This window comes from Lolium rigidum, chromosome 3 (assembly GCF_022539505.1).
Source record: "Lolium rigidum isolate FL_2022 chromosome 3, APGP_CSIRO_Lrig_0.1, whole genome shotgun sequence".
Taxonomy (NCBI): domain Eukaryota; kingdom Viridiplantae; phylum Streptophyta; class Magnoliopsida; order Poales; family Poaceae; genus Lolium; species Lolium rigidum.
Genome location: NC_061510.1, coordinates 111,498,011 through 111,525,785, shown reverse-complemented (window position 1 = coordinate 111,525,785; position 27,775 = coordinate 111,498,011). Strand labels below are relative to the sequence as shown.

The 27,775-nt window shown below is 47.2% G+C and overlaps 3 protein-coding genes, 1 non-coding gene and 1 pseudogene across 4 annotated transcripts; 1 reads left to right on the top strand and 4 right to left on the bottom strand.

Annotated features, from left to right (window-relative positions):
• The first annotated feature begins 1,455 nt into the window (after positions 1-1,455).
• On the top strand, positions 1,456-4,221 carry LOC124702173 (pyruvate decarboxylase 2-like). Its single transcript, XM_047234293.1, has 6 exons — positions 1,456-1,977; positions 2,078-2,241; positions 2,551-3,201; positions 3,292-3,409; positions 3,499-3,687; positions 3,789-4,221. The coding sequence occupies exons 1-6, from the start codon at positions 1,471-1,473 to the stop codon at positions 3,957-3,959; spliced, it is 1,800 nt and encodes a 599-aa protein (XP_047090249.1). The 5' UTR covers positions 1,456-1,470; the 3' UTR covers positions 3,960-4,221.
• A 1,375-nt stretch (positions 4,222-5,596) lies between these two features.
• LOC124698004 (transcription factor bHLH140-like) lies at positions 5,597-9,108 on the bottom strand. The gene is made up of 6 exons (XM_047230527.1): positions 9,008-9,108; positions 8,770-8,909; positions 7,371-8,326; positions 6,448-7,147; positions 6,192-6,362; positions 5,597-6,101 (listed from the first exon to the last, which is right to left on the bottom strand). Exons 1-6 carry the CDS (start codon positions 9,021-9,023, stop codon positions 5,763-5,765), a joined length of 2,322 nt encoding a protein of 773 aa, XP_047086483.1. The 5' UTR covers positions 9,024-9,108; the 3' UTR covers positions 5,597-5,762.
• A 117-nt stretch (positions 9,109-9,225) lies between these two features.
• TRNAH-GUG lies at positions 9,226-9,297 on the bottom strand. The gene has a single exon. It is a non-coding gene; the product is annotated as a tRNA-His (tRNA).
• Positions 9,298-9,339: 42 nt separating this feature from the next.
• Positions 9,340-10,588, bottom strand: LOC124702172. Its single transcript, XM_047234292.1, has 2 exons — positions 10,434-10,588; positions 9,340-10,176 (listed from the first exon to the last, which is right to left on the bottom strand). The coding sequence occupies exons 1-2, from the start codon at positions 10,482-10,484 to the stop codon at positions 9,565-9,567; spliced, it is 663 nt and encodes a 220-aa protein (XP_047090248.1). The 5' UTR covers positions 10,485-10,588; the 3' UTR covers positions 9,340-9,564.
• Positions 10,589-23,339: 12,751 nt separating this feature from the next.
• Positions 23,340-24,776, bottom strand: LOC124698003 (annotated as a pseudogene).
• Positions 24,777-27,775: the final 2,999 nt, after the last annotated feature.

The window sequence follows — 27,775 nt, the reverse complement described above, 5'->3', positions numbered from 1 at the left end:
AGGGTGTCTTCCGAGGAGATGCGTCCGGTTCCCCTCCGTTAACACTTGTTTGGTTGCTAGAGGGAGAGTAGGTTGAGAGTGGGATTTATCCTCTTTAATATGTCTAGACCTATTTTAGTATCTGGATACAGACACCCTTTATAGACGGATGGAGTACTTGGCGAACCCAATTTCCCGTGTATGGTCTATGATCACGTGTGCACCCGGGTACTTTCTACGTTCCTAAATGTTTTGAGCGTTTTAATTTTGAACTGCAGAACGTCTAATATTTAGAAACAAAGGTTGTACTACTTGCTATTTTCACAAGAATCAAGAATATCTAACACAACTCTTTGAAGAAAACTTTTTTGCAAAGAAAGAACAGTTTGAAGAAAAGAAAAAGCATGGGGTTTGTAGAATCATCGATGCACTTATCAATGGCGACTTTTATTTGCTAGGCCAGCCCAAGAGCGGCGATTAGAGGCCTACATCAGCATTTAAAACTACCATGGTTCGCATCTCTTCAAAGTGCCAAAGACATGCTTCTTCCGTTTCATATTAGTTATTTCTGATTTAGATGTATCCATATTAGTTGTTACACCCGTGCATGATGTATGATGTACTTCCTAGTTCCTACATTCCTAAATGTAAAGCCTTTTGAGAGTTTTGTTTTGACGTCTTACTACCTCTGTCTATAAATAGACGTCAAAGATTTGTCTAAATCTGGATGTATCTAGACGCTATTTAGTGTCTATGTACATTCAGATTTAGAGAACCGTTAGACATGTAGTATTAACAGACGGAGGGAGTATATATATTTTTCACAAGAATCAAAAATACCTAACACAACTTTTTGAAGAAAACTTATCGCAAAGGAAAAAAAACTATTTGAAGAGAAACAAAACGTTGTTTCAAAAAAGAAAAGTAAAGTAAAAAAATAAATATCGAACGATCAAGCATGACTGCGCGTCTGCGCATCAAACATCAAACAGGACCCAAAACCGCGACTTTATGCACGAAACCAGGTACCGCCCTCAGCCAGGCACGCCCAACCCTGTCTCGCGCGGCGAATGTAATCAAGATTCAGAGCTGATACCAATATGTGCAGCTGACATGTGAACCAGGATACGTCAGGCATGGTTTGGTAACTGATCCTACCGCGGGTATGGTCTCCAGACTAGCCTCACCGGGGCAGCTCCTACCGCGGCGCAGCGCGGCCCGTGGTTTTCCCTTTCCCGAAGGAAAGAAAAAGGGCGGGCACATTTTGCAGAAAAAACCCCTATCATCTGAGTAAATCACATTTCGCTGTCCGCGTGCCACCCAGGTATAAAAGGAGGACACCAAAGCTCACATCGTCAAACACACCAAATACACCCAGACCCGACACACGTCAATCAAAGCAACAAAACCAACCAAGGTTTCCCCGAAACCACCACTCTGCTCCGGTGTCATCCCCCACTCCACCAGCGCATTCCCCGCCCTGAGATCGTGATGGACACCACCATGGGCCCGGCGCCGACGGCGGCCAACGACGCGGTGGGCTGCCCGGCGTCGGCGCACGGGGCCCCGATCATGTCCGCGTCGCCCGCCGCCGGCGAGGCCTCGCTGGGGCGGCACCTGGCGCGCCGCCTGGTCCAGGTCGGCGTCGGCGACGTCTTCGCCGTGCCCGGGGACTTCAACCTCACGCTGCTCGACCACCTCATCGCCGAGCCCGGCCTGCGCCTCGTCGGCTGCTGCAACGAGCTCAACGCCGGCTACGCGGCCGACGGCTACGCGCGCGCCCGCGGCGTCGGCGCCTGCGCCGTCACCTTCACCGTCGGGGGGCTCAGCGTGCTCAACGCCATCGCGGGCGCCTACAGCGAGAACCTCCCCGTCATCTGCATCGCCGGCGGGCCCAACTCCAACGACTACGGCACCAACCGCATCCTCCACCACACCATCGGCGTCCCCGACTTCTCCCAGGAGCTCCGCTGCTTCCAGACCATCACTTGCTACCAGGTATTCTTTCTTCAACCATTTGCGTCGTCCCTGATTGCTGTAATAACTAGTTGGGCTTCAGGAGCGGCTCTTGATCTCGTTGGTTCCTAAATTCATTCAGGCTGTGGTCACCAATTTGGACGACGCACACGAGCAGATCGACACCGCGATTGCCACGGCGCTCAGGGAGAGCAAGCCCGTGTATATCAGCATCAGCTGCAATCTCCCCGGGCTACTGCATCCCACCTTTACCCCGGATCCAGTCCCCTTGTTCCTCGCCCCCAAGTACTATTTCTCCCTATTTCTCATCAGCCTTCTCTTTTCCTGTATTGTTTTTTAGTATTGTTGTATTATGCCAACACGTTATCTTCGATCATGGAACATTTGCATGCACTTAACTGCTGGAAGCTTCAAATTTGTCACCCAAAGATTGCGCCTAGTTGAATCATTAATATTGAGAATTTAAGATGGTAAATTCTATTTGAAGTGACCTGGTGAACTGAATTGAGTTGTTTTTTTGTCATACTGCACTTTGTGCTGTCATATGGTTATTTCAAGCCATCTAATGAGTTGAACTGTGTTGTCAAACTGCAGGATGAGCAACAAGATGGGGCTCGAGGCTGCAGTGGAGGCAACTGTCCACTTCCTGAACAAAGCGGTGAAGCCAGTCCTAGTTGCCGGCCCCAAATTGCGCGTGGCAAAGGCAGCAAAGGCCTTCGGGGACCTTGTAGATTCCAGTGGCTATGCCTATGCGATAATGCCATCGGCCAAGGGGCTTGTGCCAGAGACGCACCCGCACTTCATTGGCACCTACTGGGGCGCCGTCAGCACCGCGTTCTGTGCCGAAATTGTTGAGTCGGCCGACGCGTACCTCTTCGCAGGCCCTATCTTCAATGACTACAGCTCTGTTGGCTACTCTTTCCTGCTCAAGAAGGACAAGGCTATCATCGTGCAGCCTGATCGTGTAACCGTTGGGAACGGCCCGGCATTCGGCTGCATTATGATGAAGGAGTACTTGTCTGAATTGGCTAAGCGGGTTCAGAAGAACACCACTGCCTACGAGAACTACAAGAGGATATTTGTCCCTGAGGGTCATCCACTGAAGGGCGAGGCGAACGAGGCGCTGCGTGTCAATGTGCTCTTCAAGCACATCCAGAATATGCTTACGAGTGACAATGCAGTTCTAGCCGAGACCGGTGACTCCTGGTTCAACTGCCAGAAGCTGAAGCTGCCTGAGGGCTGCGGGTGAGCATTCTGATACTATAATGTTGCAACGGTGCATGTTTAAACCTCGTTCTTTTCCTTGTTCTAAGCAGGGTTGTTTGCACACTGCAGGTATGAATTCCAAATGCAGTACGGTTCGATTGGATGGTCAGTGGGTGCATTGCTTGGGTACGCACAAGGAGCAAACGACAAGCGTGTCATTGCCTGCATTGGTGATGGTAGCTTCCAGGTGAAATATCTCTTGATCTGATCTGCTGCTATGTGTTGCAATTTGGCGCACTAGACTGTTTCTAATGTGAGAAATTCTATTTTCTACAGGTGACAGCACAGGATGTGTCGACTATGCTGCGGTGCGAGCAGAACAGCATAATCTTCCTGATCAACAATGGTGGATACACCATCGAGGTGGAGATCCACGATGGACCTTATAATGTCATCAAGAACTGGAATTACACCGGCCTTGTGGACGCCATCCACAATGGGGAGGGCAAATGCTGGACTGCCAAGGTAAGCAATTGCTCGATTGTACAGACCAACGCAAGCATCAGAATGAGCCTAGGTTGTGGAATTGCTGCTGATGGATTCTGTGATACTGTTGTATTTTCCAGGTGAAGTGCGAGGAGGAGCTTACGGCGGCGATAGAGACTGCGCTAGGGGAGAAAAAGGACTCCTTCTGCTTCATTGAAGTGATCGCGCACAAGGACGACACCAGCAAAGAGCTTCTGGAATGGGGCTCCAGGGTCTCTGCTGCCAACTCTAGGCCACCGAACCCTCAGTAGACCAAGCATGCGCGGCTCAATTGTAGCAGTAGTAGCAACACGTTGGCTGTTGGGCGCCATCAAATAATGTGAACAATTTGCCTTTGGCCTTCTGTTATATGTTCCTCTGTTATGTAGTTAGTTCTGTGTCTAGTTTTTAAGCCCATCCCGTGTTTTACCCTGCGAATGCTACGACGATTATGAGACTTTTTTTAGCTTGCCTTGGCTATTTGTGTACTAGTATCTGCTATGAAAATGTTTGGCCGGGTAAAATTGAAAATCATGAACCGACTCTCTGAATGATGGCTGCTTAAGAAAACTGGGATCACTAGATCTACGATGCCTTGTTCTGCTATCTGTGTACTAGTATCTGCTACGAAAATGGTCACCGAGAATAACTGAAAACCATGAGCTACTCTGAGTGGCTGCTTGAGGAATCTGGGAGCGCTAGATCCATGATATACAACGTGCATGAACACTGAAACTAGCAAATATGAAAGCAAGGGCACATCTGATGCTCCTTTTCAACTATTGGAGCAGATTGTTTTTTTTTTCTTCTAAAAAGTGGAGCAAGTACGCTTGGCACTAGCCGCTACTTGGCAGCTTCCTGTAAGCAAAGCCCAGCGTGCGTGCACCTGCACGGAACTGACGAAGCACTCGTTGCCTCTAATGGAGCCATATGTTTGTTTGTGGTTTTTGATAGTGCCACCCTCTGTTGTTTAGCCGACTAAGGCGGGTCCCCGTGCAAAAGAATGGTCAATTGGCCATTGTTAATTAACCAAAGCAGAAGCAATGCTCTGCGTTTACGTGGGTACCGCGAATATCAAAGGCTGCTTTGTGCACTATAGAAAAGTATAGATAGATACAACCTTTGAAAGTTTGAAGTTTCCGCATGTGAGGGGGACATGGGACGGAGTTATCTGCCGCTAAGGCGGTCTGGTTCATCTGCTGTTGTTTTCCTGGCAAGGGAAACGGCATTTCGTTTCGACAGAGGGAAGCGACGATTCAACATTTGAATCTTGGGGTCAGGTCATGAAGACAATTCATCATGATGGTTCAGTTCTTTCTTGAAACTAGTAAACCATCTCCCGTACGTGTCCTCTGCTCTCTGAATTGTCTAGCTATTTTGTGTTATTTTGCCGCTAGCTGCATAGACCAGCTGCGTTTAAGGATCATTCGCTTGAACATGATTTGCAAGTCGTGCGCTTCTCATGTGTCATGGTGTTCTTCCTTCCTTGCAGGTTCCAAAGAACAGCTTGTCCAGGAAACATTGTCCATTGATCAAGTAATTTTCTACGAGATCCTGAACGACGATGATTCCAAGCGCGGTTGATTCACTCACAAATACAGGAAGTTTATGTGTCTAAAAGCAAACAAACAAAAAACTAAAATCATTTTGGCATTAATTAGCACTACTTTGTAGGTTTGGTGGAACAAAAGTACTCTGCTCACATGTCAATGTCAAGCCGGACGAGCACCACTTTGTACTTTTAATGGAGCACAACTGCACAAGTACTTTGTGCTCGAATATTTTGTAACTGGATCAAATGCACTAATATCTCACTCCATATTTCTATTCAAGAACATTGTATCGATACCTATGCACGTATAGTAGTGATTAGGTTAACACAAAGATGTGAAGACATGCAAGAAACCATATGGAATGCAGAATAGGACATGAACATTTACAAAAGCTCAGCAAACGTCAGAGGAAGTTGTTTGTGCAACATTGGCAGAGAAACCCATAAGTGGTCCATCCTTTCTAACAGCACGAAATGCAAAATGTGCTTACAAGGATCATTCTGTTCTGTTGAGTTCACTCTTCTAAGCGCAGTCCATACCCGGTGTTGAATCTGACGACAACAGCTTGTCCTTCTTCAGAAGATGGGAGGGGAATGAGGACTTACAGGCTGCGATGTGGGATTTGAGCTTGGGGATGTTCGGGTGGGCACTTCTGCATCTGTGGCACCTCAGCTCCATTGCAAGAAGTTTCTCGTCAGGGCTGATGGTTGCGGATCCTTGCTGGTCGATCTCCTCCATGACATCGACAGAGTCAAGGAAGAACGCGCTGGTGAAGGAATTCCAGTGCTTCTTGTTCTTCAAGCTGGGTGAGTTGAAATCCTGACTTATAACATGAAGGTGCAACTGCCGCATGGATGGAACCTGCAAAAACCAAACACATGAGTTTTGATCTTGTTCATGCCATCATAAACTTTGGGAAATAAACAGTTCAACACTGAGTTAAGACAGTACCGAATGATATCCAAGTCTAAATATCAGAGATGCATCTTCCTCTAGGAACTTCTGTGCCCACTTCACCCCAACTGAATGCATACTCCTCAGCAAAGACAGGTGCTCTTTCTTGACATCTGCTAGAGAATCAAGACCATCTCTCCTAGATATCACCAGCACATGCTTCTTGGCCTGCATAAAGAGCATTCTTGAGATGTCAATCACAGTTATGGGTAGCATAGAGATAAAGGCGAAAGGATGTTTAATTTCACAATACCTTTGGATAGAGGTCCGTTAGAACAACAACTTCATCAGATGTCTCCAGGATAGAATCTGAGTTCTTGTATTTTTCTGGGTGCATGGCAACCTCGTAAAGAGCCTGTGCCCAGGATCCCCAGGTCTTATTGGTGACCGCACCATTCTTCTTGCTGTCTTCCTCTCTAGTTTGATTCAGAGCATCAGACGATCCAGTGGACTTATCATTATAATTTTGTGTATTACTCCCTTTGTGCTCATGGTTTTGCCTTGATGTCAAAATAGGTGGAAGCAACTTATATTTCTTGGCCCTTTCAGAATCATGGCTGTCCTGTCGCTTCATTTTTGAATCATTAGGTGATATCACTTCAGACGCTGACTTCTTTGATGAAGTTTCATCATTCTGCTTCACCGTGTGGCTCTGGACGATGGATGCAAAGTTCTCAAAAAGTGAAGTATATGCATCATGAAGAATCTTACACCCTTTGGTATAGTCATTCTTCAGACAATCTGGCCGCATTGGGTTCATATTTGGTCCAAGAACATGTATGACATGGGTCACTCCTTCCTGTTGATGCAGATGGGAACTAGATGGAAGCGCAACGGCAACAGAGCTACCAGGTCTCAATGTGTCAGCACATTCCTTGGTTGCACGCTGTAAATCTTCTCCAGCAGCATTAAATATTGCTGCATTAACCCCTCCACCTCCTGCTTTTAACCTCCTGCATGAAAGTTACAGGTATCATCTTCAGGTCCATGATAGATGAGGAGGGTCCTAAACATTTTTGCTTGCAGAAGATTAAAAAATTAAAAACCAAATGTCCAGTTTGAATCCGAGCAGGAATAAAGCAGTATTCAAGTACTCAATGATATAACATAATCTGGACGTAAATATGTACTAAATAGAACATTTCATCTTATGAATTAAGTGAGAATAGTAATTACCAGTTGGCAGCATTAGCAATCACGTTGCATTGAAGACCTCCTTTTGACTTCAATTGGGTGATGTCCCCCACAAATGTGAAAAATCTGCCAGAGTCAATGTTCGTCTTAGCAGCCCTGTCCTTGACCAACGACAATATTCTTGATTTCTGACTCAAGTCCACAAGAACTAGTCTTCCATTATCATGCTTCTGCACAAATTCAGAAGCTGTATCCACTATAATCTCAGACGCTCTCTCAAGATCGAACTGGAAGTCAGCAGTAGAAATTGATGGAAATGCTAGAGTGTGCAAATTGATGTCAGAAGAAACACTTTCTTTACTCTTTCCTTCATTTATTTTCATGTTCTTCGACTTGTTTTCTACTTCCATTGAAGAGGCGCCAACAGCTTCAAGGTTGACCTGTTTTGGTGATGTACCTTGCTGCCCTGGCTTTCTACCACTTGATGAAAGCATAGCTCCACTGGATTTTTCAGCACTAGAGGTATCTACCTTCTTTAGAAATCTCATTATACCAGCTTGTACAGGCGCTTTACTCTTCTGACCAAACACTCCTGAAGCAAGACTATCTAAAGGCCCTAATGCCCTATATGTGTCAACTGCCTTCTTAATGTCATCGTCATCCTGACAGACCATGATCCGACTGAAACCTTCAGTGAGCAAGGGCGTCTCCTTCTTCTTGAGCATGCGGTTCACAACCATGGCAGCCATCCCGCCCTGCACATTCCCTTCATGGTTCGTTCGGCTAACTGAGCGCGAGATGCAAACCTTCGCAGGGAGATCTAAGAAAACAGCATGCACATCCGATTGTAGAGTGGAGCCAAGTTTCACAAAATCAGCACGCTGCTCACGTTCCAAGTTGCACCGGTCAATGAAAACGCTCTTTCCCTCCTTCAGAGCGTCTGCTGCGGCCTTCAAGCACTGTATCTTGGTCCCAGTTTTGCCCTTTCCAATTGTGTCCTAGACAATAATAAGCACCCAAACAAAATGCTGTTACATCAACTGGATTTTCGGCTGAAGAATATGATTCTTAACATGAAGCAAGACAAGTAAAATCGCGCAGGACTTGCTTCGTTTCATCGCAGGCCAAATGCACAACTCAAATCACTCCTACATACTCAGGAAATAGGATTTTAGTGTTTTTAAGTTTGAGATGTTTTCTAAATCCACATGTGGTGCCATTTCTGTAAGTTCAGTATTACTCCCATTAGACTGAATTGATGTTTCGAACTTAATAATCCAGTAACATAATATATTACTCCTAAAATGCAAGCATTTTCAGACCTTGCATCAGATGAACCCCCATTTGACATCAGCGATTTTTCTTTCATTCAAACATCAAATTCAGAAGATAGCACTGGCACCACTAAGCAATTAGAACGAAGAGAACGCGTGGAGGTCACCTGACAGACGCGGGCCCACTGGCGGCCGCTGGCGGCGTTTAGGACGGCCTCGGCGAACGTGGACTTGCCGCTGCCCGGGGGGCCGACGAGGATCGCCATCACCTGCTTGCCGACGCCCCCCTTCATCTCCGCGCCCGCGCCTGTAAGGAATGGTTTGGCAAAGCGCGCGCTAGGGTTTTAGCGTCTGACGGGTGGCACTGGTCCGACCGAGTCCAGGGGGGAAATGGGGAAAAATCACCTGCGTCGGGGTCCATCTCCCGGAGGAACTTGAGAGGGGAGGAAATCGGCTATGGCGATGGGCGAGGCGGCGGAGACGAAGGGGATGGGAGGGCGAGGGCGAAATTGTGGACCCTGGTTGTCAGTGCATCATCAACACAGTCTAATCAAGATCGTTAATCATCCAGCATGATCTATCCGTCAGTAGAAGGATACAGCAAAAAAGCTGAAAAAAAGATGTGTGGCTGCTGGGATTCGAGCCCAGGTCTCCACGGCCACAACGTGGAATTCTCACCACTAAACTACAGCCACATTTGTGTTCAATAGACACCACAAATTGTAGAAGACAGTCTATAACTTCTATAGTATAAAATTCAGTATTCGTAATTCGTACAAACATGGTGTATTTTTGTGCTCAAAATCTGCCTGAAACAGTAAACAGCATTATTGTACATAAACCACGAAACTCTCGAACCCAGCATCATCAGGCACTCCAGATAGATTGTTCCTACCACCCAATCTAGCGAGCTAAAGACTTGTTTAGAGCAACAGCGAGCTGAAGACGAAGACGAAGACGTGCTAGTACTCGTTGAAGTGTATGGCGCCGAGCTTCCACACGAGGTAGGTGGTCCCGAACATGACGGTGGTGATGATGCTGAAGGACGCCGCGACGATGAGCACGTCCGTGCCCACCGGCAGCGCCGCCATCCAGTCGAACGTCCACCCGGGCTTGGGCATCCCGCGCTTCTTGTCGTCCAGCAGGTTGCTTGGCGCCTCGGGGAGCCCCGACCGCTTCCTCCCGCCCTTCTTGCCGCCGCCGCCTTCCGTCTCGCGCAGCGCGTCCAGCAACCCGCTCTTGAACTCCGGCGACCCCTTCTTCTTGTCCGCCGGCTCCGCCGCGTACTTGCCCAGCACGCGCGCCGCGCGCAGCCGCTCCCGCGCCGTCAGCGGCACCCGCTTCGGCGGCTCGCTCGGCTGCGGCTGCGGCTGCTGGCCGTTACTCATGGTTGTTTCCTGTACTGCCTCTGCCGGTGCCGCCCGGTCGTTGTCCGTGGTGGCGCAGGGCCTCGCGTGCTTGAGCTCATTCTGAGGCCTTTGCAGAGCTGTGGCGGTTCCTATCTTCTGGAAGGCATGTCTGGAGCAGAAGGCGAGCTGGGTGTAGGACGAGGAAGGTTTGGAGATGCCTCCTCGCTGCGTACATACAACAACCAAAGATTCAGCAAGCAATTCACGTAACTTCAGGGCGCTTGTCAGATGAACCTATACTCAAATTGGTGCTAGTATTTCAAAGTGCGAGCTAAATTGAGAAGCAGAATTTCAATCTCGTCGTGCGCTAAACTCGTTGCAAGGCCTGACCGGCATAATATCAGCTCTACTTCAAACAACATGATTCCAAGAGATTGGAGAAAAAAAAGAAGGGGGAGAAAGAAGATGGACCGGAAGCTTACTTTGGCAGTGGCAACCTTGGAGGGAGGGGAACTGAGGCTGGTGGCAGCCATCTTCTTCTCCCCTGCTCACTCACAGCATTTTGTGCTCTAGGCGAGAAGAGATAGAACTTGTGAGGCCATCCCGCAATGGACGACTGCGTACATCCGACTGCTTGTTGGGCCGGGTCAAATTGGTGATGCTATTGTTAACCCACGTAAAACTATACACCCTGAGGCCCCGCTTCGGAAATTCGCTTTATTTTCGGTCCGTGATAGGCCTTTTTTTAAACAAAGGATGGGTCTAGAAGTAGGGCTGGACAAAAAGCTCGAAGGTCGACGAGTTAAATGAGTGCTCGTTTGATCGACTCGTTTGAGCTCGGCTCGTTTTGTTAACGAGCCGAGCTGAGCATTAGTTTTTGCTCATTAAGGTTAACGAGTTAAACAATCGAGCCGACTATGTTCGTGAGCTACTCGTTAAGATCGGTAACAAGCTAGGGTTCATCAGGTTTTACTGCGAGTCACTTTAGTTATCTCAAATATTTGGCCGGAAGCGGCCAAGCAAAATAGTGTTCTTTAACCATGCTTGAAACTCCTACATTAATATCAAAAACCTATGCTTCCTCTCTTCCTCACCAGGCAATGCACACATGTTTGTTTTCCATTGCCTACTTAACGATCCTTAACGAGCTACTCGCGAGCGCTCGCAAGAACATAACGAGTCGAGCCGAACAATGATTTCAGCTCGTTATTCTTAACGAGCTTAACGATTCGAGCCTTAACAACCACGAGCTTAACGAGCCGAGCCTTAACGATCCGAGCAGCTCGTTAGTCCACCCCTATCTAGAAGGACCCAAGTTGGGGAAAACCTATACACCGACCAGGTCGGTGGCTACCGGCCACCGCACACCCCTGGTCGGGTTTGGGCCAGGCCCAGTTTGCTGTCTTTTTTCGGTTTTCTGTTTCGTTTTTCGTTTTTTATCTTTTTTCCTTTTTCTTTTCTTTTGTGTTTCTTTCTTTTTTTTGTTCAAATCTGAATTTTTTTCAAATTTCAAAAATGTTCAAAGTCAAAAAGTGTGCAAATTCAAAAATGTTCAAATTCGAAAATTGTTCAAATCCGAAATTTGTGCAAATTCGAAAATCGTTCAATTTCGAAATTTGTTCAAATTCGAAAATCGTTCAGTTTCAAAATTTATTTAAATTCGAAAAATCGTTCAATTTTTTAAATTTGTTCAAATTCGAAAATTGTTCAAATTCGAAGTTTGTGCAAATTTGAAAATCGTTCAATTTCTAAATTTGTGCAAATTCGAAAAATCGTTCACTTTTTAAAATTTGTTCAAATTCGAAAATCGTTCAATACGAAATTTGTTCAAATTTGAAACTGTTCAGATTTAAAACAGAGAAAAAATGAGAAAGGAAAAAAACCTTGGGCCGGCCCAACATACCTGGCCTGGGTGTGCGCTGGTCCATCCGCACGGAATCCACAGCGAATCAGTCTCAGCGAATCGTGGGCCGGTCCAACAAAGACCTGGAGGGTGGTCGGTGGCTGTTATACATCGACCAGGTCGGTGTAAAGCAGCTCCCCCCAAGTTGCTCTATTAGATAAGGGCATCTCCAACGGACCAACCGTTTGGGTTCCCGCGGTCGAAAAATGTATCTAGGATCAGACCCAAGGCCAACGCATAGTGATCGGGCTGTCCGCGGAGACGCAAACTTAGCCCAAATATGCGTCGAGTTTGCGTCTCCGCATACGCTACACGGACACGCCGAGTTTCAGCCAAATCTCACATAGGACCCGCGCGTCAGTGGCTGGGACATCACTCACATTCCCGCCAGTGGCCATTCCCAGCGCGAAAAATCAAAGTTGACCGGCGCCAACACTCCATGCCATTGCGATGGACGTCCTCGTCGCCACCATGGATTCCTAGGGAACCCTCGCAGCCACCGCCCAGGACTCCCCCAAGAGACTGCCAAGTTATGCGCTGCCGTCAATCATGTTTTTGCCCACCCCAGAGCGGCACAGGCGTGCTTGGAGTGGTAAAGAAACGAGCATCATTCCATCCGGGATTTTACCAATTGCAAACCATGATCCGGACTTTTACCAATTGCAGGTCTCCGGGGCCTTGGAGAAGTTCAAGGCAACACATAAGAAGGGCTTCTATATGGTCCATTGCTGGGAGAAGCAGAAGGACGCGCCAAAGTGGAGGGTTGGCTATGCGGCCTACCATGAAGTTGTCAAGAATGGGACAGAACCGATTGTCGTCGACGGCGAAGACAACGATCCTGGGAAGAAAGCCCTTCCACCTCGTCCCGGGGCCATAAAGGCTACCAAGGCCGATCTAGCCCGGGAGGCACCAGCCCTTGCGTGGAGCCATACCTTGGAGAAGATCATAAATGAGTCTCAAGTTGCCCTGGCCAAAAGGGACGAGAAGAAGCGTCTCGAAAAAGAGGTTGCAGCTGCCATCTACCTCAACCTCATCAAAGAGGTCATTGAGATTCAAAGGATGGACATCGAGGCCAAAAAGGCAGACGCCGAGGCCAAACTGCGTGACGCAGAGGCCAAGATCCATGCAGAGGACACAAGGATCATGATGGCCAACTTGAGCAACATGGACAGCGACATGAGGGCCTGGTTCATGAAGAAGCACGCCAAAATCCGCGCGCGAGATGCCTGATCTATGGCGCCATTGTCAACCACCATGGCCTGCCTTTGGACTATATTTGATGTTCTAGCCATGTTTGGTCACCTTTTGGACTACATTTTGTACCGTAGCTTGTGCACAATATGATGAACTTATTTGAGACCTCAATTTGAGCCAATATCATGGCCATATATTGATGATATTTCCTTGTTTCTCCTATTTTCCGATATTTCTAAAAATAAATGGCCCGTGGCCGAAATGTGTCGAGCCACTGGAGCCACCCCCATGCAAACGGACGCATGACCATTTTTGCGTCCGCGAGCCGACGCAAACGGACGCGCGCAGATATTTTGGACGTTCGAAATGAGTCGGCCCACTGGAGATGCCCTATTGTCAACAATTACAAGACAACCCAACAAGGGGCTGAAATCAAAAATAAATTACAAGCCAATCCCTGAACTTTGCAAGGAGGACCCTAAGGGGAAAAGTGAAAACGTGATTGGGTCCAAACTTCATCTTCTTCACTAAGCCAGTGTCATCGTAGCCGGGGACGAAACCATACTTCGTGATCGAATGAACCATTAACATACGATACCGATTTCCTTTGTCGCGCGATACTTTACTTATCCGGGGTTCGATCATCGGTATCTCTATACCTAATTCAACCTCGTTACCGATAAGTACTCTTTACTCATACCGTGATATGTCATCCCTTCTGACCTAGTCACATGCTTACAAGCTAATTGGATGACATTCCACCGAGAGGGCCCAGAGTATATCTATCCGTCATTAGAATGGACAAATCCCACTCTTGATCCATGCGCTTCAACTCATACTTTCAGAATACTAATCCCATCTTTATAACCACCCATTTACGAAGTAGCGTTTGATATCATCAAAGCACCCATCCGGTGTAAGTGATTAACACGATCTCATGGTCAAAGGATTAGGTTACAATGTATCGAAAGCTTATAGCAAGACGAACTTAATGACTTGACTTATGCTATGCTTACTATGGGTGTGTGTCCATTACATCATTCTCCTAATGATATAACCTTGTTATTAACAACATCCAATGTTCATGATCAGGAAACCATGATCGTCCATTAATCAACAAGCTAGTTCAACAAGAGGCTTACTAGGGACTCTTTTATGTTTACAAAACACACAAGTATTAATGTTTCCGGTTAATACAATTATAGCATGGGATGCAAACATTTATCATAAACACAAAGATATAATAATAACCACTTTATTATTGCCTCTTGGGCATATCCCCAACATGATACATGATTATCAATTGTAAATTTGCGAGAAGATATGAGATTTTTTATTAAAAAGGAGCTAGAAGAATTTTTTGTAAGAGAAATTGAACATGCGGATGTGAAATATATGAATTGCCGGTTCTAGAGATTGGAATAGAGGAGCCGTCACCGGTGGTAATGGAGGAAAAAGGGGAATAAGAACAAGCTGATAGAAAATTCAAATTCGAAGACATGTGCGAAGATGCACCAGAATCAAAAAATCCAATATGTACCTTCGGTGTTGTTGAGGGTAAAATTGTTCATGGCAGCTATAAAAGCGGCCAGGTCCCAGCTTGGTGTAGAAGTCAATGACGATGGCCCGGGCGCGGTCGATGTGGCGTACGATAGGGCCGGAACATGGTCGTACATGTAGGGTGGTGCCGCGTAGCCGGGGTGCAAAGCTTGAGCATGGTGCACTTTTGCAGGGGCCGAGGATCGAGGAGGGCTAGTGAACCGGTGGACGGACGGAGGCCGAGGTTCCAAGCCCCGGTGTAGGCCGGAGGAGTGCCATATGGTGAAGGTGTCGTCCACGGCATAGTCCATGCATGAACCATACTAGTCCAGGGATCATGCTGGGGGCACCAAGTCGGTGCAACATGAGGCGCTGTTGGTGGTGGTGCAGGGGGTGTTGTGGGTATACTTCATGGGTGTACCATCGACAGTGGCTAGATCCGGCAAGCCTGGGTGGCCCATAGGCGGTGATGGTGGCGTATGGTCCATCGAGCGGCCCAGTTGTTGTAGATCAAGATGGATGAAGTCCAGCCCAGGAACGATGAGCCGGATCCACCGACCAGCCAGGAAGTCGGATCCGGCCTGGCCCATCAGGGGTAGCCGGATCTAGTATGGCGTATAAGAAAGGGTGGATCCTTGACGTGCACGGCAATGTAATATTCCATAGTTAGGCAACTTGTATTCCGACTGGGACTCTCCGTGTAAACCCTAGATCTTGGCGTCTTTATAAGCCGGATCCTGTGAGCCCTAGAGGCACAACCACAACTCATTGTAACAATGCGAAAGCGCCCAGATAATTCCAGACAAGCAGTAGTAGGCCCTATCATCGTGCAGGTGTTCCGAAGCTGGGTAAATCGCGTACCACCATCCCGATGACTCTCCGCCCGATGGCCCCTACTTCTTCTCCCCCTCGTGAGGATCCCTCCTCCGAGGTATCGTCGAATAGGCAACGATAGTTGGCGCCCACCGTGGGGCCAGCGGCGTCTGGAGGTCGGAACCGGGAGGGTTCCGCCATGGGAAGCTTCAACGACTCCATCGTTGTGGGGCGTGTCCTTTACGTCGGGAACTTTCCTATCGTCCCTCAGGACGAGTGCTGGATTCCGGCTAAGACCGACCCCGTTAAGCTCTCCATTGTCCCAATCGGCGGCATTCACATCTTCATCAGCGAGACTATCGATTCCGATGGAAACGCCCTGGTAAGTAACGGTGACGCGATCGCCGCTAAGCAGTACGCGGTCACGAAGATCCGATCCCACCCAATCCACCCCTGAGCAGGAAATTACGGTGGAAGACCAATGCAGATCCACCTGGGTCTCCCAGGTGTTAGAGAAGCAAAGGTGCCACTTTGTGCACTTCCTCGCATATACCGTAGGAACCGCCCCTCCTCCGCATGGAGCTGGACCCATGCAGGTTGAGGCTGCCGGAGTAAACAATGTCCTGGACCAGCAAGGAGCTGCCGGAGACAACAACGTTCCGGATCATCAAGAGGATGCCGGAAACAAAGAAGAGTCGATACTCGAGAATCTAAGCCCATTATCTGAAGACGAATCTTCCATGGACATGGATGAGTACAACCGCGCTATGAAGGAGTTGGAGGATGAGGAGAGAGCTGAGGCAGAATCCGCTCCACCAAAATAGGTCCTTGCGATCGTAACTAGGCCGGAGCAAGACACTGACCTCGAAGCAACTCCGCCCAACGCCAGAATTCTTGGATCATCCACTCCGGATACCCCACCTTGAATGCGCTATTGCATCCTGCCAGATCCCGAAGAAGGACGCGTCCTCGAGTACAGGAAAGACATGTCCATAGAAGATCTCCCTAGGGCAGCAGGCCGGGGGCCATTGCGAACTCGGAAATCTTAACCAAGCCAATAACTCCGGAAGAATCCGCAGACCCGAAAGCTCTAGAAGCCAAACGGAAGGAACTGATGGCTACCGCTGAACGATTTGCCAACACCGCAGTTGTAATGCTGGAGGAAAGGCAAGATGCAGAGGAGTTGCTGAAACGGGTCGAAGAGAAAGAGCACACTACCATAGAATACTTGGACAAGGCCAAAGCACTTAGGGTACGGTGGGAAACGATCATGGGTGATGCCAACAGGGAAGCAGAGAGGATCCTCCAGGTCTGCAAGATCAACTTTGATAGTCCCACCAATCATCAGCCGCTCGCAACTCCAAAGGATAACATGAAGAAGGCTGCAGAGCTCCTGGCCAAGAACGATGAGGAAATCGACATCAACCACCTTCGTACACTCGTCGCTTCAACAATGCAGCAACAGAGCAAGGAGGACACTTTGCGCAGGATGGAATCCAACCCGGATCTATGCATATCTACCACACAGAATAATGCCTCGGAAAGGGAACATCGTGAAGAGCAATCGTGCACCGGATCTACGGAACGCAGAAGGAGAACCAGGGAACATCCAAATCCGATCCCAATACCCTCGAAAACTCTTTCGGCGGATAAGAACAAGGGAAAGGATCTGATGTATGGTGGCAGCGACAAGTATAGGAACCCGTCACCTCCGCCCCGGAACATGTGTCCTCCTCCGCCACCTCGCCGACGAAGTCCTGCCAGAAACACCAGACCCCATGGGCCTGGTGGAATCAACATCCGCGACAACGTCATTCCTCCGAGGAGTCGGAACAAGGAGCGCACGCCTGAACCCCGCAGGAGCCGGAATGAAAAACGTGAGCCTGAGCCTCGCAGAAACCGAAACGAGGGTGGCGACCGCCATCATGGCGAAGGCAGCCACCATAGTCGGAGTCAGCACCGTGAAGGCCGCGGAGAATCTGAAGGCGGAAGAAAAAGGTCCCATCGGCCCCCTCGCAGATCTCCCTCCCCACCACCTAGTGGCGGAGGTGGAGGCGAAGGAGGAGGCCGAAGGTCTCGCTCCCGCTCAAAGTCTCCCGCCCGACATGGCTCACGCGACGCACGGGAACGTCTCAACAAATACAAGACTAGGTACATAGGCCCAAAATGCTTCGCAAGGAGGATCCGAGAGGAACCTACACCAAAAGGCTTGAACCTCAAGCTACCCGGAAATCTGAAGCACTATGATGGCAGTGAAAGGTCTGATACCTGGATCGATGACTACTTCAATGCGGTCAGCTTTGTCGAAGGGTCCCCTAATATGGCATGTCGCATGCTCCAGTTGTACCTTGTTGGTCCAGCCCGCACTTGGCTCAACGACCTCAACGGGAATTCAATCTTTTGCTGGTTTGACCCGAAGATCGCTTTTGAAAAGCACTTCAGGGACACCTACAAAAGACCCTCCACGACCAGCGATCTGCAGGCTTGTAACCAGAAGAAAAACGAAACCTCTCGAGCCTTCCTCTCTCGGTGGTTGGCAACAAGAAACGACTGCGAGAACGTGGATAATCGCACAGCAATGCTGGCCTTCATAGGTGGCTTGCAAAGAGGGGAGCTGCTCCGGCACAAGTTAACTTGCTTGGTAAACGAGAATAAGCTGACGCTGGATGACATGATTGGCATCGCCAGCACTCACACCGCCGCTGATGACGATGCAGGTGGAGAACTCACAGCCACAAATATACCCCTCCATCAGCAAAAGAAGAACCGTGATAATAGCGGTAACAACAACAAGCGGAAGAATCCCCCTGATGACCAGAAGAGCGGCGGATCCGACATGGTAGCCATGACGTTCCAACGCGGAGGTCAAGGAGGCGGAAGAGACCGCGGACGTGGTGGCAGAGCCGGCAGAGGCCAGCAGCGCGCTGACGAGGTCACTGTCGCTGGGTTCCACGCCCCCCAAACCTATGAAGAATACAGGGATATGCCATGTCTAGCTCATATTGATCCGTCTACTGGCAAGTCCTCCCACACTAATCGCAACTGCAAATGGGTCAACGATTTGAAGACTGGCCCGGAAGCAGGATATAAGCGCGCCCGGCAGCACCGCCCACACGGAAAAGGAGGAAAGGGCAAAAATAAGGAGAAGGGCGAGGACAGTTCCGAGGCAATGGAAGAGGATGAAGCTTCACCGGATCCAAAAGAGGGTTTCGCAGCTAACAAATCCAATCCCTTCGGCAAAAAGAGTGTTGGCGCACACCACACCTTCCTCGGAACCCCAACCGTCCGGGCCAAAAAAATCAGCCCTCCGGATCCTGAATGCCACACTTCCGGCCGTGCCACAGTACGTCAAGTGGTCGGAAAAACCATGCACCTTCGACAGGCAGATCACCCGACCGTCATCCCCAAAGAGTGCTACGCTTTGGCTGTGAGTCCCCGCATCGACGAGTATGATTTCTCCAAGTGCCTCATGGACGGCGGAGCCAGCCTGAACATCATGTACCTGGAGACTCTGGAGAAGATGAACCTTACTAAGGAGTAGCTCAAGCACAGCACCACGGAGTTCCATGGTGTGGTCCCGGGTAAAAAGGCAAATTCTCTGGGCAGCATCAAACTTCCCGTGGCCTTCAGCGATGTTAACAATTTCCGCGAAGAGATGATCACGTTTGAGGCCGCGGCAGGGGAGGGCGGCAAAGACCGTGGAGTGGCGATGAAGACTTGAGGGCGCGATTCCCAACTCTGGTGCGCACGATCAGCACTCTGCAGGATGGAGCGGACCTCCGCAAAGTTGGGACGAGGCCGCATCATAGGGATGAAGGAGGTCTGCGTGTCAAAGTCCTCGATGAGCCTGACGAGAAGGATGTTGATGAGCTTCCGTTCTTCAGTAGGGTCATCTAGCTCGCGGAGTTCGTCAGCAATGGAGGAGAGGCACTGATAGTAGACACCAACGGGAGAGGCGCCTTGGACGAGATTGCGAAGCTCAATGTTGAGGTTGTTCACATGGGCGTCGATGTTGTCCTAGAAAATATGGCTAAGGACGACCCAGAGTGCGGCGACGGACGAGGCGTTGCAGAAGACGAGGTTGAATATGTCGGTGGAGACGCGCGTGTAGATCCACTAGATGATCGCGAGGTCGTCCTTGACCCATTGTGGATCATCGAGGCGTGGAACACAGTCCGCGGCGACGTGGGCGAGAAAATTTCATCGCCCTAGATGAACTTCGAAGAGGTGGCACCAATGATAGTAGTTGTGGGCTGTGAGATCTAGGGTGATGGGTATGAAGGGGAGATGTCGGTGATGGTATCGAAAGGCTGAGAGGCGGCGCGGAAGTCTTCCATGGAGAAGAGGGGTCCAGGCGGCGGAGGAGGAGAGTGATGTTGTGCAGAGCACGCAGTTGGGAAACCCCAAGTAGAAGGTATGATAAACACAGTAGCAAGTTTTTCCCTCAGTAAGAAACCAATGTTTAATCGACCAGTAGGAGAAAGAAATCACTTATGAAGGTGTTGCTGGCTGACTTTGGCAGGGCGCACTACCGGTGTCAGCAACAACGTGGAACCTGAACACAACACAACCAAAATACTTTGCCCCAACTTACAGTGAGGTTGTCAATCTCACCGGTTTTGCTGAGAACAAAGGATTAGACGTATAGTGTGGAAAGAGATGTTTGTTTGCAGTGAAATAAAGAGAACAGTACTTGCAGTAGATGGATTTATCAGTGTAAAAGAAAAGGACCAGGGTCCACAGTTCACTAGAGGTGTCTCTCCATAAAGATAAATAACATGATGGGTAAACAAATTACACCTGGGCAATTGACAGAATAAAGACCATACATGAAAATATGATTACTATGAGATTCATTTGGGCATTACAACAAGATTCATAGACCGTAATCTAACTGCATCTATGACTAATAATCCACCTTCAGGTTAGCATCTGCACCCCTTTCAGTATTAAGTTGCAAGCAACAGATTATTGTATTAAGTAAAGTGTGTAAAGTAAACAATATAATTATCCTTGGATAAAGAATTGTTATTTTTTCCCTAGTAGAAACAACACATCTACAATGTTAGGAGTTATTGTCACTCTCCCATATTACTAGAGGCATGAACCCACTATCGAGCATCAATACTCCCTCTTGGAGTCAAAATCACATACTTGGCCAGAACATCTACTAGCAACGGAGAGCATGCAAGATCACAAATAACATATAAACAATCTATAATCAATCTCAACCATAGTATTCAATATTCATCAGATCCCAGCAAACACAACATGTAGCATTACATAAGGATGATCTTGATCATGTAGGGCATGTCACAAGATCTAAAAATGAAGCATAAGGATGAGAACACAACCATCTAGCTACTGCTATGGACCCGTAGTCCAAAGATGAACTACTCACGCATCACTTCGGAGGTGGGCATGGTGATGAAGAGGCCTCTGGTGGTGATCTACCTCTCCGGCAGGTTGCCGGGAAGAGCTTCAGAACCCTCCTAAACTAGGGTCGACGATGGTGGCGGCTATGGAACTTTTCGTGGATGGAGGCTCGGGTATTTAGGTTTTTCCCGAGGATGTCAATTTATAGGCGGAAGGGCGAGGTCGGTGGGCGCCTGGGGGGGGCACACCATGCCTAGGCGTGGCCAGGGGGCCCGCGCCTAGGGGTGGTGTGGCCGCCTCCCGACTCTTCTCCATCTCCCCTTTGGACTCCGTCTCCGTGACAGCAAAATAGGAACTTTGGCTTTCGTTTCGTCCAATTCCGAGAATATTTCTTGTACAACTTTTCTGAAATACAAAAATATCAGAAAACAGAAACTTACACTATGACATCTTGTTAATAGGTTAGTTCCAGAAAATGCATAAAAATGCCACGAAGTATAAACAAAACATATACAAATTGGTTTAAAATAAGCATGGAGCATCAAAAATTATAGATACGTTTGCAATGCATCAGAGGGTTGGGTGGTGGAGGAATGCCAAGGTGCGGAAAACCTAGGCGTCTCATACCATGATATTTGGAGAGAATAATAACTTGTATTGATATGTGAGGGATTATAGAGTTTATATATGAGCCAAACCATCTAGGGTTTAGGCGCCAACCGACCTATACAAGGCAAAACCGAATATAACTCTAATAAGCATCAACAAGAAAGGAGTAGGCGAAGCCAAACCTCTAGTCTCTCCCGTTCCACCTCACCCCTCCTACTCCATGGAGGTGAGAAGAAAGTTGACAAGGGAGAGGTACAACGAGCTTATTGAAGAAGCTTACGCCAAATCCATGCATAACCGTTCCCCTCCATTGACGCTGACCAAAGAAACGTGTTGTCGATTTCCAGTGCCACTGGCCGATCTGGATCAATGCCTCTTTACGACACAAGGCTAAGTGCCACAACGAAAAACATAACCCTAAATCTAAGCCTAACCCTAGTATCTACAAAAGCATCCCAACAACCTCTCCGATTCTCACGCCAAGTGTGTCATGATCGCGCGGAAGAGTAGGGAATGGGCGCTGGATGGGCACAGAGGATGGAGGCACTACTAGGAAATAGTCTATTTGTGGCGTGCCAAAAAAATCCCTATGTGGTGTGTACCCGGCACGTCGCCGATATATCGCCATTGGTGTATGTTATCGGAGGCGTGCCGTCTACCACGCTACTGGTAGCTTATACTACTGGCATATCGTTGGGTACATGAAAGCCCTACCACCACCGCCTCCCTCTCACACGACCTCACCTCCACACCAAACCCTGCTTCACCCGCGACTCTGCTCACATGTGTGTTGCGGCATCTGCGAGAGCGAGTGTGACTTCGACGAAAGTGGTGGAGTCTCAGTCATGATCACTAGAGCATTGATGCTTGGCTCTGATACCATTTGTAGTTGTCAATCTCGTTGAACCTGATAAACTGCGGTGGAGACAAAGTGATAAAGTACTCACACGAAGAATACAAGGACAAAACTATCTACAATTCTGACCACGATCGAGTTAACGGTCAGCGCCATCCCACTGCCCTCGCTCGGTACCCTACTATGCCGCCACAATCTTGTTGACTCGTGACAACCCACGACAAGTTCATGTCGACAATCTAATCTAGTTGGAAACGGTAAAACGACCGGGTCAAGAACAAGATCGCCATGGTTAATTTTCTACACTTTTGCTTCAGTGCGCCCCCCTCTCCCCCAAACTCAAACACATCAAAGACTGAGATCGCTCTGTACCCCTTCGTAATGAAACTTATGAAGGGTATGAAGTGATCTCAGCTCTGGATGTATTTGAGTTTGAGCTATTTTCTAACTTAACTGCCGACAAAACTGAAGTTCTTCCAATACCTGGCACATATGTCAATTTTTGTGACCTCAAACTTCACTTCTCCTAGAATTTGCACCGGCGGCCATCACATATTGGCATATTGACTCATGTTGTATTCATCTTCAAGTACTATTTTTTTGTAGAACATTTATTTATTCTAGGATAATATTACTTTATTTCGAAGTTTCTAACATTGAATTCAGTCATTCAGAATTTTGACAATCAACAGCTGTTCTGCATTCATATAGTAAATAATCCACATCACGTAGTGTCATCCTAGGATTGATGAATGGCATTATAGTACCTCAAATGGATCCTAGCGAATAATGTAGTTGATGATTACGCTGTGGTTCATTGTCGGGTATAAACATGCCATAAGAGTTTTTTCGACAGAAAATACACTGCTCATCCTAGGAATTTTGCTTATATGAATTGAAGGTAAACATAGTACGGTAGAAAATCGTAAGTTCAGCAAAAATTACAAAGCCCCTTTTACACAACGAGAATAGAACTACATGTCCCTTGTTGCTAATATACAAGAGCAGAGTTTACTCCCTTGTACATACGAGCCTTGGCATGAAAATGTCTCAAATATATCACAGACTTGACCCATTAAATTACATATAAAGGCCAATTTAGCCGGACATAGATGATATCACAGATTTAATTTCATTGGCGATATTCTTGGCATCCGCGGCAATACCGGCCAATCCTCTCCTCGCCAATCCACCACAGTAAAGCTGATTTTCACCTTTCCAATGATTCGGATAATCTTTCGTGGGCAGTCCATTGTCATTTAACATGCTCTCACCATTCTACACACAGAAATGTCAAATAACTTGGTTAGCAGATCTAAGAATTGTTGCTTAAAAACGAATTTGACTTAGGCAGAAAAAAATCAATGTTAGTACCTTGAGCCACACATTTGCTGTGCTCCTGTATCCAGTTGCAAACACAATTGCATCAAATGAGGTTTCGTCACCGCTTTGAAATTTGACTATATTCCCTATGATTTTACTAATGCTTCCTTCAACCTATAAGAGGTAAATAAAATGTTAATAAACTGGCATAGTAAATATATATGGTATATATAAGGTCTATATCAGGTCCAAGGATATACTTACTTGGATGATTCCTTTTTTTATTAACCCAACAGTGCCAACATCAATCACAGCGGATCGGCCGGTTTTTGACTTGAGCATCATTGGACCCATTTTTGGCATTGTGATGCCATTCTCTGATAGGTCTCCAAATATGAGTTTTGCTGCCATAATAAGGAGGTTATCCACTAGATTCAGTGGAAGATGGTGGGCTAGTGTCATCCCCAACCGGATGAGTTCCTTCGTCATTATATGAATCTGCACCCAAAAAATGTCACACATCTTTGCAACTTGCATGATACAAGAAAATGACATTATATATAGTTCTTATTACCAAATAAATTAAAAAGTGCACATACCGGGCTTCGTATAACAATCGAAGTATTGGCACGATGGGTCGCGAGGTCATAAGCAATTTCCATCCCTGAGTTGCCAGATCCAATGACCAACACACTCTTACCGGAGAAGCGCTTGCCTGACTTGTATCTTGACGAGTGGATGACCTCACCCGGAAAACTGTCAAGTCCAGGGATCACCGGAATATTCTCCGAACTATTCTCACCACTAGCCACAACAAGGAACTTTGCACTGAAATTCATTGTTGTCCTCTCTACCATGTCACGGGCCACGATGGACCAACACTTATTATCATTGTCATATGTGGATGACTCCACGCTAGTGAGATACTTGGGTTGAATATTGAAACGCATAATATAGTCATCCAAATACTTGACAAACAATGCTTTTGGTATGTATGTTGGTGCATCAACTCGGGTATGACATGTGTGGTAACTCACGTAACTCCTTTGCAAGATGCAGCTTCAAGCGGTCGTATGCGCGGTTGCGCCAAAGTGACGCGCTGCAGTCCTCGCGCTCGACAATGACATAGGGAATGGAGAATTGGGTAAGGCATGCTGCCGTTGCGAGGCCTGCTGGACCGGCACCAACAATCAGCACGGAAACATTCTCCATCGTAAATACAAGATTTGGCGAAGTTGTGGGATTAGGGTGCGGTGGTAGACTAGGAGACTCGGAACAAGAAGGGGATTTTGGTTCTAGATGTTGGCTGGATGAATCTGTGATGAAATAGTCACGTATGAGGTATATATATGCTTGTAGATTTGATGCACCAATTCTGTTTTGCGACTGGTTTCAGACTAAGGGGTGTAGGAAAGGTAATGATTAATTGGTGGATAAAACCTGATCTATCCAGTTTTTTATAGATTAGAATGTTATAAATAAAATTGTTGGTGTAAATGCAGAAAAGGTAGGAAATGCAATCTTGATCTTTGACATTCTTTTGGAAACTTAGTAATCGTATATGGGTCTGTTTAGCATATAGTTGGGCAGAGTTTCTTTTCTCTCCTGTTACCGTCGCATTTCTTTCCTTTGCTATCGCCATCAATTAAACTTCCTTTAGAACAAGATATGCTCAGAGTACATATTATACATGTGTTTCTTACCTTTCCTGCACTTGGTAGAATAAGGACGAGTCAACGTTTCTCAACATTTTGACCCAAAAAAGGTTTCCCAGCATGCACTAGACTAAGCAGACCACAACATTTATTTGTAGCTGATGTCATCCTCGCGCAAATGGACTATTCCACCACGCTACAATCTGCACACTGCTTAGGTGAACTATGCTGCATCTTATTCTCGTTTTTTGCTACTTTTATGAATGATCACTGCCTCACCGGCCATATGTAAACATGTGTACTCAAATGTCATGTGGAATTTGTGGTTACATATATGGGTGATGTAAAGTAGCAACATCAGAATTTTGTACTACAATAAAATAAAGAGTATAATTTGTATTTTACATGCAATTTATATTATGAAAAACACACCGCGCCCTGAGAAGACATGGTTTGTTGACGAGAATGAGGAATATACATGTGTGCAATGCATCTAATGCACCCCTAAGTACAAAAAACAAAGTCTTTAAATGAACTGACACTATAACATATTGTTAATAGGTTAGTTCCAGAAAATGCATAAAAATGCCACGAAGTTGAAACAAAACATATACAAATTGGTGTAAAATAAGCGTGTAGCATCAAAAATTATAGATACGTTTGCAACGTATCAGAGGGTTGGGCGGTGGAGGAATGCTAGGGTGCGGAAAACCTAGGCGTCTGATACCATGATATTTGGAGAGAATAATAACTTGTATTGATATGTGAGGGATTGCAGAGTTTATATATGAGTCAAACCAATCTAGGGTTTATGCACCAACCGACCTACACAAGGAAAAACCAAATATAACTCTAATAAGCATCAACAAGAAAGGAGTAGGCAAAGCCAAACCTCTAGTCTCTCCCGTTCCACCTCACCCTCCTCCTCCATGGAGGTGAGAAGAAAGTTGACAAGGGAGAGGTACAATGAGCTTATTGAAGAAGCTTACGCCGAATCCATGCATAACCGTTGCCCTCCATTGACATCGACCAAAGAAACGTGTTGTCGATGTCCAGTGTCGCTCGCCGATCTGAATCAATGCCTCGTTACGACACAAGGCTAAGTGCCACAATGAAAAACATAACCCTAAATCTAAGCCTAACCCTAGTATCTACAAAAGCATCCCAACAACCTCTCCCATTCTCAGGCTAAGTGTGGCATGATCGCGCGGAAGAGTACGGAATGGGCACTGGATGGGCACAGTCAACTCTCAAGGGGACAGAGGATGGAGGCACTACTAGGAAATAGTCTATTTGTGGCGTGCCAAAAAATCCCTATGTGGTGTGTACCCGACACGTCGCCGGTATATCACCATTGGTGTATGTTTTCGGAGGCGTGCCGTCTACCACGCTACTGGTAGCTTATACCGGTGGCATATCGTTGGGTGTACATGACAGCCCTACCACCACCACCTCCCTCTCACACGACCTCACCTCCACACCAAACCCTGCTTCACCGGCGACCCTGCTCACATGTGTGTTGCAGCATCTGCGAGAGCGAGTGTGACTTCGACGAAAGTGGTGGAGTCTCAGTCATGATCACTAAAGCGTTGATGCTTGGCTCTGATACCATTTGTAGTTGTCGATCTCGTTGAACCTGATAAACAGCGGTGGAGACAAAGTGATAAAGTACTCACACGAAGAATACAAGGACAAAACTATCTACAATTCAGACTACGACCGAGTTAACGGTCAGCGCCATCCCACCGCCCTCGCTCGGTACCCTACTATGCCGCCACAATCTTGTTGACTCGTGACATCCCACGACAAGTTCATGTCGACAATCTAATCTAGTTGGAAACGGTAAAACGACCGGGTCAAGAACAAGATCACCATGGTTAATTTTCTACACTTTTGCTTCAGTTGCGCCTCTTTCCCCAAACTCAAACACATCAAAGGCTGAGATCGCTCCGTACCCCTTCGTAATGAAACTTATGAAGGGTATGAAGTGATCTCAGCTCCGGATGTATTTGAGTTTGAGCTATTTTCTAACTTAACTGCCGACAAAACCGAAGCTCTTCCAATACCTGGCACATATGTCAATATTTGTGACCTCAAACTTCACTTCTCCTAGAATTTGCACCGGCGGCCATCGCATATTGGCATATTGACTCATGTTGTATTCATCTTCAAGTACTATTTTTTTGTAGAACATTTATTTATTCTAGGATAATATTACTTTATTTCGAAGCTTCTAACATTGAATTTAGTCATCCAGAATTTTGACAATCAACGGATGTTCCGCATTCATATAGTAAATAATCCACATCATGTAGTGTCATCCTAGGACCGATGAATGGCATTACAAGTACCTCAAATGGATCCTAGCGAATAATGTAGTTGATGATTACGCCTGTGGTTCATTGTCGGGTATAAGCATGCCATAAGAGTTTTTTCGACGTAAAATACACTCGCTCATCCCAGGAATTTTGCTTATATGAATTGAAGGTAAACAGAGTACGGTAGAAAACCGTAAGTTCGAGCAAAAATTACGAAGCCCCTTTTACACAACGAGAA

Bases quoted from the DNA above. Each gene is read 5' to 3' on its own strand.
- LOC124702173 (XM_047234293.1), top strand. From the start codon at position 1,471: ATGGACACCACCATGGGCCCGGCGCCGACGGCGGCCAACGACGCGGTG. The intron at 2,242-2,550 runs GTACTATTTCTC...GTCAAACTGCAG, and splicing joins CCCTTGTTCCTCGCCCCCAA to GATGAGCAACAAGATGGGGC. The intron at 3,410-3,498 runs GTGAAATATCTC...TATTTTCTACAG, and splicing joins TTGGTGATGGTAGCTTCCAG to GTGACAGCACAGGATGTGTC.
- LOC124698004 (XM_047230527.1), bottom strand. The intron at 7,148-7,370 runs GTAATTACTATT...ACTTTCATGCAG, and splicing joins ATTGCTAATGCTGCCAACTG to GAGGTTAAAAGCAGGAGGTG. The intron at 6,102-6,191 runs GTACTGTCTTAA...TGGTTTTTGCAG, and splicing joins TTAGACTTGGATATCATTCG to GTTCCATCCATGCGGCAGTT.
- LOC124702172 (XM_047234292.1), bottom strand. From the start codon at position 10,484: ATGGCTGCCACCAGCCTCAGTTCCCCTCCCTCCAAGGTTGCCACTGCC. The intron at 10,177-10,433 runs GTAAGCTTCCGG...GTATGTACGCAG, and splicing joins CCAAGGTTGCCACTGCCAAA to CGAGGAGGCATCTCCAAACC.